General features: G+C 48.8%; 2 protein-coding genes across 4 annotated transcripts in view; one reads left to right on the forward strand and one right to left on the reverse strand.

Moving 5' to 3' along the window:
* Positions 1 to 7,371, reverse strand: UBXN10 (UBX domain protein 10). 2 transcript variants are annotated; one of them, XM_015128870.3, is made up of 2 exons: positions 6,961 to 7,371; positions 1 to 2,968 (listed from the first exon to the last, which is right to left on the reverse strand). In XM_015128870.3, the coding sequence occupies exon 2, from the start codon at positions 2,951 to 2,953 to the stop codon at positions 2,111 to 2,113; it is 843 nt and encodes a 280-aa protein (XP_014984356.1). In that variant the 5' UTR covers positions 2,954 to 2,968; positions 6,961 to 7,371; the 3' UTR covers positions 1 to 2,110.
* The window catches only part of PLA2G2C (phospholipase A2 group IIC), a 24,245-nt gene continuing 15,831 nt past the window's right edge, over positions 6,964 to 15,377 (forward strand). The window contains exon 1 of one of the 2 annotated variants that reach the window (XM_015129836.3): positions 6,964 to 7,121. The gene's annotated coding sequence lies outside the window, so the exon portion shown is untranslated. The remainder of the gene's footprint in view (positions 7,122 to 15,377) is intronic. The other variant, XR_001442808.3, reaches the window with a different exon arrangement.

The raw sequence follows: 15,377 nt of genomic DNA on the forward strand, positions 1-15,377 counted from the left end.
TCAGTTTCACACAAGTTGGTTTTTATTGTTAGTAACATCATCTTTTGTCCAAAAAAAAAAAGTTTATTATGATGGTTTGAGTCTAGCTTTATTCATATATCCTAAAATATTTCTATGCTTATGCCTTCCACTTTTTCCCAACCCCAAAATTCTAAGCTCACCAGCAGCAGCAAATCCTAAGCGTAGAAGATTCTAACTCCTTCAAGCTTGCTCCATTTCACTCAAGTTTTCTAAAGCTTTCCTGTCTGGAGAAATTACCAAGTCGCAGGTGGGTGGCATTTTATTCTTACCACGGAGTAGGTGTGATTTTATGGGAGGCTCTTCCCCCAGCCTCCTAGATCAGACGTAGAGTTACATGCCCGAGTCCTGGTGGGAAGTGAAATTCCTGTACTTTTAGGTTCTGGGCTCAAGTTCCCTCTGCTGTGGTCATTAACGGGAAGAGGTGGCCAGTTGTGTGGGCCTGCCCGAGGCACCACTGGCCCCAGCTGACCTTTCCAATCAAAGGAATGGCTGACCAAACCAGGATGGTATTAAGAAATTCTGTAAAATGTTCAGAAATAACCTATTCTAGAGTGATCTGGGTGGTGTGGGATACAGTTAGGACAAGGCCAGCCGCTTTCTTCTGAGCAAATGGCAGTGGTGCCCATCTCCACGGCTAAGCCTCAGTATGCAACAAAAACACTCCCAACCATGCACCTTATCTGAGCACAGGATGCGCTTGTTGCTGGGGTAGCCACATTTATATGCTTCTGGAACTCCTGATTCCTGCCTTCTCTCTGTATACCCAGGAGGCGGGGGTACACACCAGAACTCAGGGCTTCGTGATGACCAAGCTCTGGGGGAACAACATGCCCAGAACGTCTGAGTGTTCCCTACTCTGAAGGATGATTTGGCCATAAAAGGGATCAGATGAGTCATGGAGTCTGGCTGAACTTGCAATAGAAGAGAACATTGGCAAATCGTCCATATCATCACTTCAAAGTTGGAAACACAAGACTCCATGGTCTTCAAAGCAGCTCAGGCTAAGACAGGCTGATGTACTTCATGACGGCCAACCAGATGCTTGGGGCACATGGTCTTTCAGTACAGGCACAGCAGAGTAACACCAGACCAAGGCACCTCCCTCCTCCTCCAGAGGTTCTAAGTCAGAACAGGCACCTCTGTCACAGCTCCAAAGGACACTCCATGTTTGAAGTGGGCAACACACAAACTGGGGAATAAAACAACTGCTCCAACCCCAGATAAGCCAAGGAAGTTGTCAGTACAAACCCGTTTAGACTTAGAGGTTTGTACATTTTAAAAACAAAAGATTCCATTACTGACAAAAGCAAAAGAAATCAGATTGCACTGGCTTTTTCTGTTTTGGAAGATTTCAGCCCACAAAGTAGCTACCAGAAGTTGTAAACCTAGTCAGTCTCTATTTAAAAGTAGCTACTGGGTAATCCATGCTCACGGAAGCAACTTACTTTCAAGCTCTAGAACTATTTTAGAAAAGCTGATGTTTTGGGGGAAGAAAACCCATTCTTCCCTTCGATGCCACCTCATACAAATAATAAATCCCTAAGAAACTAACCATGCATGGCCAAGGGCTACTTCCAAAGACGGGGTCAACAAGTATTTCTTTAAAATACTTGCAAGAAACACAAATGCCAGTTAGATAGTTCCTACACCCTGGTTATTTACCAGACTAGAATCCACTCTGGGAAGTGTTTAATCCTGCATCAAATACAGAAAGGAAAGCATTGGCTTCAAGAGAATCAGAGTTCACTGTAAAGGCAAGCTGGTGTTCCAAAAGGACCATTAGTTTAGAAGGACCCCAAACTCTGGAAAGGAGAAGTCGTGATCACCACTGTTTCAGGAACAGCCTTGGTAACTTGCCAGTTATGCTGGTGGCGGAGAGAATGGAACAGCTGGAAGGGAGCCTTCTCAGCGCACTTGGCGCAGGCACAGATTTCACTGCTTCAGAGGACACGCAGTGGAAACGAGAGTCCCACGCTTCCCAGTTGCACCAGGTCCACATGGCACTTGAAACAGGCTGTCTGGGAGGCCACGACGCCCAAGCATGCTCCTTTGCTCAGAGACCCAGGACCTCAGCTGGGTGGCTGTAGACTCAGGGCCACCCTTCCCCATCTTCCAGTGAGATGCCCAGCACAGACTTGTGGGGGATTCGGCACTCTTGTAGAGATTTGGTGAGGTCAGAAAATCGCCTCCTGGGCACCTCCATTGTTTCAATGCTGCAGTGTCGGTAGGAGGTTTTGTTTTTCTGTTCCGCCACAGCAACAATGGTTTGCAAATCATCAGTTGGCCGGAAATGGCGTACAAACCTTTGGCCTGTTGGTGATCTGACAGCAAGCAGCAACCTTGGTTCTTGGTCCGATGGTTCCTCCAGGTTTCCAGCCCTGGAAGAGCCCTGTTTCTTGGTTCGGATGATGAATTTCCTCTCCATGGCAAAAGCTTGAGCTCTGGAATCTTGTTCACTTGTCTTCATGCTGCAGGTCTCCTCTTGGTAAAGAGCCTGGATACTGCTCAGTTGCAGTGAGCTGGCCTTTTTGGCGACGCTTTCCACAGCCTCCTCCTCCGGGTTCTTTCTGTTGATAGAAGGAAGGACTGGATACTTATTGAGAGAAGAGGAAGCTCCAATGGGAACTTGCTGCAGCAGCTCAGGGATCTCATCAGAAGCTCCCTGGTTTGGAGATTTGGGTGCACAGGCTCCTGGTTTTTGGCTGCTTGGCGACTCATAGGGAATGGCTGGAGGCGGAGATGGTATATGATGAGCGCACACCTCTGCGCCCTGGGATTTTTGCAGACTTGGTCTTGTCCGTCCCTTGGCGGACTTGGGCCTTATCATGTGCATATTTAGTGAGTTTGGCTGCCAAATGAGGTTGTCAACTGCTGTGCTGACAACAGTGCTACACTCAGGTGGTGCTATATTCACAGGGGCTTCTGTGGCCATTGCTTCTCAAGACCCCTAAGGAAGCAGGAAAAAAACAGGAGACCGTGGGTTAAACTTCCTGGGACTCCTAGATCCAAGCCATTCCCTCCCTGAGTGCCCAGAATAAGCACAAATTTCTGGCATCTAGAAAGGGGCACCAGCTGCAATTTATTCATTCAGGCATGCATTCATTTATTTTAGGCACTTGGGAGGCATCAGCGAAACGAAGTCCTTGCAATGTAAATCATTATAGTGAGGAAAGACGGGGGTTAAACGCCACAAGTAAATAGACATTTTCAAAGAGTAACAACTGCTATCAAGAAAATAAAAAGTATTGCACCTAAGCGTGATTAAGGTGGGGGACTAATTCTTACTCTTTTAGGAGGGGGGAAGTTTCTGGTAAAAACCAGAAAACCTGCTGTGTTTCAAGAAAACTTCATTTTTGGACTCTGAAATTTGAATTTCAGATAATTTTCATGTGTCACAAAATACGCTCTTTTGATTCTTCTTCAATGATTTTAAAATGTGAAAGCTATTCTAAGTTCATGAGCCACACAAAATAGGTGACAGGCCGGATTTGGGCTGTGGGCCATCATTTGTTGGTCGCTGTCCTATAGCAACTCTGGGCATATGCTAATTCTACAGATGTGTGAGCCAGAAAGGTAGAGTGATTTCCTGATGGTCACACAGCCAGCTGGTGGCAGAGCAAGAGATAGGACCCAGGTCTTGTGACACCCGGTCCTGTGTCCTCTGTACCCATACAAGCTGCTTCCTGAGCCCAGCACATCACATTCTGTATGTCTACTAGCTGCTCACATTTCCTTCTTTCTTTCTTTCTTTTTTTTTTTTTTTTTTTGAGACAGAGTCTCACTCCATCACTCAGGCTGCAATGCAGTGACACGATCTCAGCTCATTGCAATCTCCGCCTCCCAGGTTCAAGCAATTCTTGTGCCTCAGCCTCCCGAGCTGTTCAGACTTCTGTCTTCCCAGCTACCTGATAGGCACCCTGGGGCCTCTGTATCTGATCTCCCACCAAGAGTCTATGTGAGTCCTGGTTAAATCCGCCAGAAGCAATGAACTGAAGCATGGTGGGAGGCGTGAACATTTCTCTGTGCAGACCCGGAATTGCTAAACCATGACACCTCCTCTTTCATTGCCATCTTGGTGGCTACTTCACTAACACTACTACCAGCACCTCCTCCTCCCAATCTCCAGTTGCATCTTTCCCTAAACATTGCAGACATCTTGTTGGGCTCCCTGCCTCCCTCTGAGTCCTGACCACCACTGTGACTCCTGACTTTTCTGCTCACAAGTGAACCTGGCCTCTCCTAGCCTTCTAAAGACCTTCTGGTGACTTTCCAGTGATTCATGATCCCCAAGAAACAGCATATTTGGGAGCAAAGGACAGAGGACTGGGTGTCACAAGGTGTGGGTTCAATTTCAGCTTCTCTGCCACTGGCTAGCTACCTGATCAAGGGGCAATCACTAGACCTTTCTGGCACAAAACTTTCCTCATCTATCAAATTAGCTAAATGATCTTAGAGGTATTACTTAAATACCTCAGAACATCAGTCTTTTTTTCTGTAACATGAGGATAATAACATGAAATAATGTAGGTAAGGCGGGAAGCACCAGGCTTAGTGCATGGTAGAAACTTAATTAAACGTTAAGGGATTTTGTTGTTGTTGTTGTTTGCTTTGGGTTGTCTGTTTAGTGCTTTCTGTCTGCTAAATTCAAAAGCCTTCCTTGTTTTGCTCTAGAACTTTTCCCCTGTGTCCTTGGTGATTCTACTCCTAGTCAACCAGCTGGGTGAGTCCTGAAACTCATGCCTGCCCTGTCCACTGCACAGAAACACAGGGAGGTGGATTGCAATGAGCTACCACCTATTCAGTTGCCTCAAAAACATGTGAAAAAAAAATCCTGAGTTGATCACTTCTCTTCTAATTCTACATTTTACTTACCTCAAATTCACTTCCCGTAGAATGATTACTTCCTGCAAATTCATTCCTTTCATCACAAAATCTTCAATGTAATCTGAGCCTCTCAGGGTATGTATTCTAACCTTACCATTCCGTGCATGTAACCACTGCTGCCTAATTTTAGGGAGTATCTGCTTCCTCTCCACTCAAACCAGGACCAAACAAAACACAGCATCCCTGTATCTTCCTGATGTCCTGCTCAATTCAAAATCTGGGACAAAGCTACCCTCTTTTAAAGGCCTCTATGTCGGCTGCATTCTACTCACAGCCTGAGTCTCTCTCCACTCCCCATTTTCCACTTCTCCCTCGTCTTTCACACCCAGTCTGGCTGCTAGTAGCTCAGGAGCCTTCTCCTTAGCAAAGTTTTGGCATCAAAAAAGACTGCCCATCTCCTTGTTAATTTCATCTATTTTCTGATCAACTGTGAAGAATGTGTTTTTCCCCCTTTAGTCTCATTCTCAAGTCTTTCTCTGGCAATTAGCAGCTCTGCACTTTCACTCAGGATGGCAGGAGAAGGTCATAACTGTCCAACTGTTCTGCCAAAGATAAGCTCCACAGGCAAACCCACGCCCCTCTCGGCCCACCCTCCCCACTTGTGGAATGGCTATTAATTTGCCACAGCTTCTACAGAATTATCACAGGCTTGGCTTCCAACACCCACACATGCCTCAGGAAGGTTTAGCTGTCAGTGAGTTTGGTAACTTAGAAACCTCTTCCTTAACAACTTTGATGAGGAGAGTCATGTGTTCTCACAGGCTCTCTGAGGGATTATTTTTAACAGTAAAACTTGAGTATGTGCATGCACTTTCTATACCTTTTGGTTCTATATAATTATCCATGTTCAGGGGGTGTCATATTCAAGACACCCTGGTCATAAGATAACATGACTGTGAGCTATCTCAGAGAAAAACCTCAATTATGACTAATTCCTAGGAGCCCACTCATGGTTATTTAGAGACTAACACCTCCTTCAGGTAAAACCATTATATCCAACCTGCTTTCATAACCCACTGCCTCCTCCCGAGCACAGGGACCATCTGTTACACGGAGGGAACACCAGCTCTCCCCAGCAGCCATCACATAGGGATGGGGCGGTTGGGGAAACAGGTGTCTGGGGATCTGGGCCAACTGTGCCTTTATATTCACACGTCGGGTCCTGAACTCTGCCCGCCGCCCTCAGTCCAGGAAGGCTCCTAGCAGCAGCCATCATTATCCCTGCTCAGTTCATTTCACCACCTCTAGGCCTGGCAGCCGCTCAACCACAAACTGATTTGACAAGATCTAGGCGTAGGCATCTACCAAGCTGCCAAGCTGAATAGGCGAGTGGCCTGTTTACTTAAACACAATAGCTGCGCCCCAGAGGCCTGCTAGGAGTCAGGAAGCAAACACTGCCAACTGTTTCCAAGAAGTTGCCAGAAGGGCAGGTGCCCATTCCTTAAGATTCATCAGCAAATCAACTGGAAAGAAGGAAATGTGGATGGGGGAAGCTAAAGCAGGGCTCCTGCTTTCTAAGGGTGCCCACCACCCACCACAGGGTCAGACCACCCTATTTCACTCACAACCCAAATCTAAGCCTACAGTATATGCAGTAAAATATAACCACCTACATACCATCTGCTGGTATATACCAAGATACATACATTTGAATTGGTCTTTTAAAACTGTATCAGTTAATCCTATCCGTTGCCACTCCCCACCCCCAACCCACACCCCCACCAGGCTTTCAGGATAAAAATGCTCTGAAGAACCAACAGGAGATGGTGGTTGGCCTGAGAATGAAAAAACTCTGGTACCATTCCCAGTTCTACCCCAAACTAGTGATTAGAATACACTGTCCTATGCAGAGTGCCACACTGAACCACAAGCCACCAAGTGATCAAATGTTTGGAAAGAGAATTAGGGATGATTCCAGAGACAGAAGGGCAAGGAAGTGGTGGGGATAACTCAATTATGTCCAAGTTCCAGCGCCCTAGAAGGCAACAGGCTTAAGGGGTGGAGGAGGGATCTGGGGGAGGGGCGAGAAAGAGCGTTTAGAAAGTGAGAACTGACTTCAGTGAAAGAGCACAGGACTGGGGGAGGGTCCATCTGGTTCCGGTCTCTGCCCTGCCGGAGACTGGGACGTCCTTTTCTCTCCCTGGGTCTGTGTCCCCATCGCTACATCCCAGCCTGGAGGGCATGGCCCAGCGGTTGCATAGGTCCCTTTGGTAAAGGTGAGCTCTGGCCAGGCTTGCTTTGCCTCGGGAGCAGACTTTTCTCCAGGTTCCTCGCCTGTCTCCCGGGGTTCGCGTCCCTGGGGCTGGGGCTGGGGAGGCCCTCAAGGGTGACGTGCTGGGGGCTCGGGGACTGGCTTCTCCCGGCCCCTTCCAGGCCCGGCGGAGGCCAAGGGCAGGCCGCCGGGTCTGGCAGCCGCGCTCACCTAGCCGTTCCGCTCCATCCGCCGCCTGCGCCCAGCTCTGTCCCGCTGGTAAACAGCCCTGGTCTCCCGGGCAACGCCGCGGGGTGGGGGGCCACGTGCTTCCGCCGTGACCGGAACCGGCCTGGGTCGGGTGGGGTCCAGTTGGGTCTGGTCGGGTCGGGTCAGGTGGGGTCGGTGGGGGCCGCTGGGCCAGGAGGGCGGAGGCCATGAGCTCCAGGTCGGTGGATTGCCAGCCGTATTGCCTGGCCTGGAGGCGACAGGGACCTGCGGCCTCCTTCTCTCCTCCTCTTCCTAGCGTCACCTGCCTCTGTTTCTCGCTGGGGAGAGTGTCTGGGAGAAGGAGAGCCCTAGCCGGGGCGTGGAGGCGCGGGGAGCAGCACCACTAGTCTCAAACCCCGTTTCTCACTTTGGGTCAGGTCCTGAGCCTCTCAGTGTCCCTGGTTTTAAAATGAGGCTGTGGGACTGATGGATTCTCGGAACCCTAGACTCTGAGTGGATGCTTCTAGGGTATCTGAGTTGCGGGGAGCAGGGTCCCCATCCTCAGTACAGCCCTTTCAGTGCCAGATCCCTGACCTCCTCATTTTCACATCAGCCTCCCACCCCGGGCCACACTGGGAACCTTATCAACAGCATCTGCACCTCCTTTGATGTCCCCAGCCACAATCTCTTCCACTTCCAGCCGCTTGAGTCACTTCTGCTGTATCTGTTTTTCACCATCTTTGGGCTACCTGTCCATTGCTGTCTCTGCTTTCCCCCTTGCTATCAACCTGCTTCTTCCCTATCCTGGCCCATCCCTCAGCCTTCTCAAAAGGATCCTCCCTCCCCGAGTCCTGCTCTCCTTCCATCTGATGAAACCCCAAGCCAAATCAGTCCGCCTACACATGGGTACTGAAGAAGTCTTGGCCAGCCACACACCTTGGTGTAACAAACACGAGGTCTCTAACCTCAATTAGACCATCAGCCCTGCACTTCCATCCCCGACCAACCATTGGGTTCTCTCTCCCTCCTTTCTTCTTTCTTCCATTTTTTTTTTTTTTTTTGAAGGGGAGACAGGGTCTTGCCCCTTCACCCAGGCTGGAGTGCGGTGGTGCAATCACAGCTCACTGCAGCCTGGACCTCCCCAGCTCAGCCTGCCTTGTAGCTGGGACTACAGGCGTGCATCACCATGCCTGGCTAATTTTTATTATATTTTGTAGAATAGGGTTCTGCCATGCTGCTGAGGTTGGTCTCGAAGTCTTGGGCTCAAGTGATCCTCCCGCCTCAGCCTCTCAAAGTGCTGGGATTACAGACATGAGCCACCTCACCCAGCCTCTGCTTTCTTCTCAATAGCTATTTCAAAACGTCGTTTTGCTCCCGAAACCTCCCACCTTTCCCTCTCCCACCTCCCTCCCTCCCTCCTCCCTCTTAAAAGACACCTTTACTGCCCTCTTCAGAGAAAAAATAGAAGCCATCAGATGGAAACTTCCTCAGCCTTCTGCCATCAGGCCTGCAAACTTGCCTGCCTACGCTTCCTTGTTTTTCTCCCTCCCTCCAGTTCTAATGTCTTCTGATTCTCTCCAAGGTGAATTGCTCCTCCGTGGGTGCTTGGAAGCCCATTTCTGACCACACATATACACACCCTCACACTCCCTCTGACCCTAGAAGATTCCTCCCGACCCTCCCTCATCTGCCTAATTCCCGTCGTTCACCCTTCAGGTCCCAACCTCATGGATGAAGTCTTTCTTCCAAGGTGGAATTAAGATTTCTTCGAAAGAAGCCTTAACTGGACTATTGTCTGCCAAGCTCTGTTCTAGACTCATGGGATACGCAGATGAATAATTTACTGACAGTATCATTAGAAGATAATGTTAGTAGACGTGCACGAACCATAAATTCAGGCCAAGCATGGTGGCTCATGGCTGTAATCCCAGCACTTTGACAGACCGAGGTGGGAGGATCACTTGAAGCCAGGAGTTTGAGACCAGCCATGGGCAACATGGTGAGGCCCTATCTCTCCAAAAACAAAGAAAAAAAGAACGATAGATTCATTATCTAGCATGTGGCAAAATACTTGCTATCTGGTCTGTCCTGGACATGTGGACACAGGATTGCGACAGGAGCGCAATTCTAACCGTCTTTCAAGACGTTCACAATCTGGTTGAGAGAATGCTTTTCACGCTGATAAACAGTTACAAATCAGATTATTTTCAATACAATTTGAGCCCAGGGTAGAATAGCAGGCACAGGCTGGACACGATTAGGTGCCGAGTGATTAGCACAGACAAGGCAGTTCTTTGGGGGCCGTGAAAGAAGATCATTTCAGTGGTGGTGTTTCTGCTCATCTCAGAAGGGAAGGCCGTGACCCGTGGGAGTTGCTGGGGAGGGCCTGGGCTGGGCCCAGCCTCTCGTTTGAGTTGCCCCCTCACACACTCTGGTCATCCAGGAAGCTTCTGTGGCCCTCAGAATGTGTAAAAGATGGTGGTTTTAGGAGCTGCTGGTTTTGCACCTGAGTGCTGGCGGCTTATTTCTTGTTAATGATTCTGTCAAAAGTGTCTTAGCGTTGCTCTTCAGCCCTTCAGCGCCCACCCAAAAAAGATTAAAGTGGATTCTTCATCAGCTATTTTAAAATCACCTAAGAATTATGCAATCCTTTGGAGAATCAAATTGGCTTCTCACCTCGTGTGTGTGTGCGTGTGTGCGCACGCGTGCCTTTGCCAGTGCACAGTGAAATGGCGGTCTGTTTAATGTCAGCAGTACGTGCAGTTAATGTCAGCAGTACGTGCAGTTAATGTCAGCAGTACATGCCTTTCGCTCTGCAGTGTTGTGTAATGCACAGCCCCAGGGGGGGCAGGAGAGGAGGAAAGGAAGGCGCCAGTCCATTGCTGTGCCTCTGCTGCCTTTGTCCCCGACCTTCTATAAAGAGGATATCTTCAAAGGATGGACCCCATAATGCCTGGTGTCTGGCACATACCCAGAGTGGATCTCAGTAAACATGGGCAGAGGTCATTGCCCTGCCAGCTGAAATGTAGACTCACCTTCCTTTCCAACCATGTCCCGATCTACTCTCTAGCTCTCTCCCTGGGCTGCAGCCAGCTTGCTCCCCAGATGGGCCCCAGCTTTTTCATCTCCAGTGTCTTTGCTCATGTCTACCCCACCCTGCTCCCTTCCTTGAAGTTAAGCCAAACTGACTGATCCTCCAAGGCCCATCTTAAAAGCCATCTTTTCTGTGAAGCCCTTTCCTGACCACAGCCTCCCCACAAAAGCTCATGTGCTCTCTCTGGTCCCCTTCGGTCCAGTGGAACATGCCCAAGATGGCGCTGTGCACCCTCTCTGAGTCAGCTCCTTTCATCTTCACAGTGCTCCTTCATGGAGGCATCATAGCCCTTTAGAAAACAATGGAGCCTCAGGGTTCCCCCTGGTGAATGAGCAGCAGAGCAATTTTATAACCACATCCAGCTGTTTCCAAAGCCTACCCTGGACCCCAGAGTCCCACCCTCAAGCTCCTCACCTGCATGTTCCCCCATGGCCCTTATCTGTACTGTCCATTGCACTGGTCGTAGGGACCACAGGCATGGCCTCTGATGCCAAAGCTTGAGTCTGAATCCTGGCTCCACCACTTGCCAGCTGAAGACGTTAGGTAAATGATTTACCTTCGCTGGAATCCAGTTTCCACATCTCCAGAATGGAGATGATAAGCACAGTTGTGCAGCTAAAATGAGAAAACACATGTTCCAAGGGCTTAGTGAGGGCTAACTCTCATCACATCATCTTCACTTACAGTGTATATCTCCTTCAATAGGTTCTGAGTTCCTTGAAGGCAGGAACTTGCCTGTCTCAGAATCCCGTGCTTTGCCCACACAGTGCTTACTTTGTGATAGGTACTCAGCCATGATGATGGTGGTGCTGATTCCAAGGCTAGCGTTTCCACTGAGTGATCCAGCAAGCTGCTTATTGGTATCCTCCCCAGCCATATTTGGCTTGGAGTTCAAATGACCTCCCCAGGGGCTGGCTGAAGGTGGGAGCCCCAGTTTCTTAGCAGCTTGTCCTCACAGAGTGGTTGGCCCCATTTAGAATTAGTGACTTCTAGATTTCAGAGTCGATAGCCAGTGTCCTGCTCTGCCTGTCCTTGGTCTCATTAGACATGTGGATTGAGATCATGGGTAACCTTTAAGCAGAAGGTGAACCAGGTGGATATTCTAGTAGCAAGGCCAAGAGGCTGGCAGTTAGTCATGGCTCCTGTGATCAGCTTCCCGAGGGGATCTGCAAGAAGGAAGTTTCTGGATGATGAAACTTAACCCTTGAAGTACAGTCATGGGTCACTTAACAATGGGGATACATGCTGAGAACTTCATTGCTAGGCAATTTTGTCATTGTGCAAACATCTTGGAATGTGCTTACCCAAACCTAGATGGTCTAGCCACTACACAGCTAGGTTATATGGTATAGCCTGTTGCTTCTAGGCCACAAACCTGTACAGCATGTTACTGTTCTAAATACTGTAACACAATGGCAGTTATAACACAATAGTACGTATTTGTGTATCCAAACAGATCTAAACATAGAAAAGGTACAATTTAAAATATGGCATAAAATATAAAAAAGTGTATGCCCATATAGGGCAGCTACCTTATAATCTTACGGGACCACCGTCGTATGTGTGGCCTGTCATTGGACCAAAACGTCATTATATGGTGCATGACTGTACCGCAGTTTTTTATTATTTTCCCCGTTTTGTTGGAAAATATCCAAAAATGTATAGCCTACTTTCCAGTCTTGTTAAGCAGAACGCATCAAACACTGTAACTCACCTTGGCTACTGTTGGCCAAGTGTTTTCACCTTCAAGAGCCTGTGGAATCTTGCCGGCATTCTGTGGGGGGCCAGAATCATTGTCTGCACCTCTCCGGTGGCGGAAGCTGAGGCTCAGGTAGTTTAAATCTGTCAGGAAGTGGCGGAACCCCTCCAACCCCTTTCTTTGACATAGGCTCCTGAGTTCGTTGCTCTCCGCCCTTGCAGTCTCTTGCACAATGCTACCTTTCCTTGGCAACTTGCAGTCAATAATTGTGCTCCAGGTGCACTAGTTTGATGTGGATGGAGTCAGCTGCCCCAACACACAGTGGCCCAGGCTCTTAGGCTTCATTGATTATCGCTTTAATCACCCCTCTCTTACCTTCCTATTAAGAGAAGCTGCTCTAACTCCATTCCTGTCCGGCTGCTGGGCCTGATAAATGAAGCTGAGCAGCCTGTTGGAATTGCATCTAAAATGAGAGTCTAAGAGTGTTGTGATACTTGCTTCACTGCTTGGGTTGTTTTGGGTTTTGTCTTCTCGGTGGTGTTTTGGATAGACATGGAAGCAGGAGAGCTTTCAAGGATTAGGAGTGCCAGCTTTGGAGTCAGACACACCTGGGGTTAAGTCCGCGACCCGTCAGTTTGCAGGGCAAATGACCTGACCTGTGCCAGCTTCAGTTACCCTTATTGGTAAACTGGAATTAATTGTATATGTCTCATCGGGAGGATTCAAAAGGATTCAAGGAGAATCCTGATTCACATCCTGTGCTTAGCCTCCTGTTGGTACTCGAGGGCTTGCAGTTATTGTTTTTATTTCTGTAACTTGAAGTATGATAAGACTCCTATCACTCATTCTCTCATTCATTCATGCCTCAAATATTTATTTACTGCCCGTCTCTCCATGCCTAGTTTCCTTATCTGCAAAACGAGGGTAATAATGGCACTTATCTAGCCGGGAGATGTGAAGATTTGGTGAGTAAATATATGCAAAGTGCTCAGAACCCCTGCAAGGCATAACATAAGTGTGATATATACGTTAGCCATCATCGTCAGTAGTATTAGTTCGTGCCAGGCACTGTGCTAAGAAGGCACTAGGGATAAAGAGGTGAACAAAACAGACATGACCTCTGTCCTTAATGAGCTTGCAGGCTCCATCCACCTTGTTTTCTCTATGGGGAGGAAAGCCAACCAGTGTTTTATCACTGTTGATAAAAGCTGAATTGATGGGTCCAGCAAATGACCCAGATGGTGGCTCCTAAGGACCCTGCAACTTACTGGCTGCTGCCCTAGGGGCTGGCGTGGGAGGCAATGCCATGCTTTCTACATTCTTGCCTCTCATCAAACCTCTGGCCCTCTGGTCCTGTGCTCTTACTTTAGCTTCAGCACAGTTCTAGGCAGCCCCAAATGACTCATCAAATGGAGAGAACCATGCCTGAGTCATAGCTGTGAAGGTCAGTGCATGAAAATGCCCTCAAACCTTCAAAATGCCACACGAACGAGAGGTCTAGGCAGAGAGACTGGCAAGGAGGAAGAGCACTGGATTTGGAGAAAGGGACCAGAGTTTAAGTCCTAGCCCACCTCATAGCTGTGTAGATTTGTTCAGGTTACTTCGCTCTCTGAGAATTGGTCTCCTCCTCTGTCAAATGTGAATGTGATAGAACCCGCCTGGTAGGGTTGTAGTGAGGAGTAAACAGGAGCAGAGCATAAACTTAAGGAGAATTTAGGCCTTCTCAAATACCACGTCTCCTGGGAAGATTTCTGTGACCTTCTCAAGAGAGTTCACTGCTCCTTCCTCTGAGCTCAGAGGCATTTATTTATACAACCACTGGAGCAGTGCTCCTCACTCCACATGGATGCAGACTGAGGTCCCTAGAAACAGACTGACACAAAAAAGTATGTTGCTGGGAGGTTGCAGGAGATACAGCTGTCGGGAAGTGAGCAAGGGAAGAATGGGGGGAGGGAGAAGCTGACATGCAAGGGATAAGCTGACACAGAGGGAGAAGCTAACACAAAAGGGAGAAGCTGGAACAGAGGGAGAAGCTGACACACAATAGAGAAGCTGGCACAGAGGGAGAAGCCTACGCACAAGGGAGAAGCTGACAAGAGGGAGAAGCTGAACACACAGAGAGAAGCTGACACACAAGGGAGAAGCTGACACAGAGGGAGAAGGTGACATACAAGGAAGGGAGAAGCTGACACACAGAGAGAAGCTGACATAGAGGGAGAAGCTGACACACAAGGGAAAAGTTGACACAGAGGGATAAGCTAACACACACACACAGAAAACCAACATAGAGCGACAAGCTGACACAGAGGGAGAAGCTAACACACACACACACACAAACTGACATAGAGGGAGAAGCTGACACAGAGAAGCCAACACAGAGGAGAAGCTGACACAGAGGGACAAACTAACACACACACATATAGAGAAACTGACATAGAGGGAGAAGCTAACACACACAGAGAAGCCAACATAGAGGGAGAAGCTGACACAGAGGGACAAGCTAACACACACACAGAGAAACTGACATAGAGGGAGAAGCTGACACACAAAAGGGAGAAGCTGACACAGAGGGAGAAGCTGACATAGAGGGAGAAGCTGACATACAAAAGGGAGAAGTTGACACAGAGGGAGAAGCTGACACACGCCCACAGAGGCCAACATAAAGGGAGAAGCTGACTCAGAGGGACAAGCTAGCACACACACACACAGAAACTGACATAAAGGGAGAAGCTGACACAGAGGGACAAGCTAACACACACACACAGAAACTGACATAGAGGGAGAAGTTGATACACACAGGCAGTTGCTGAGGCCACAGGGAGCTCTGGGGCTGGGACTGCCTTTCAGAGCTATCCTGAAAAAGGCAAGGGATGGCCCTTTAAACTATCACCCCAACCAGGGATTGGCTAGAGACTCCTACTTCTGTCTTCCCTGGGAGGGGCCGTAACCGTGGGCCACGCGGTACCTGCAGCAAAGGGTGGTTCCCAGTGAGGGAGAGCGTCAGCAGCTGCTGGTACCCTAGCCCTGAAGAGGGGGCCTGCCAGGACTGTGTGAAGATTCGGGAACTAATGGAGAACCAAGCAGAATTGCTGCCCACATGGGGCTTTGGGGCTATATTTGGTCTCTGTTTACCTATTTGGTCTCTCCAGCCAGCTTGGCAGCCTTCCTTGGGTCAGAATGTTCTCATTAGAAGAGCTCATAGTTGGTGCTTAATAAGAGTCTATTGGATTTCATGACCAGTAATGCACCCAGGTCCCTTTCTGTGTCTCTCTAAAGTG

This window comes from Macaca mulatta, chromosome 1 (assembly GCF_049350105.2).
Source record: "Macaca mulatta isolate MMU2019108-1 chromosome 1, T2T-MMU8v2.0, whole genome shotgun sequence".
Taxonomy (NCBI): Eukaryota; Metazoa; Chordata; class Mammalia; order Primates; family Cercopithecidae; genus Macaca; species Macaca mulatta.

Coding starts and splice junctions, on each gene's coding strand:
- UBXN10 (XM_015128870.3), bottom strand. CDS start 2,953: ATGGCCACAGAAGCCCCTGTGAATATAGCACCACCTGAGTGTAGCACT.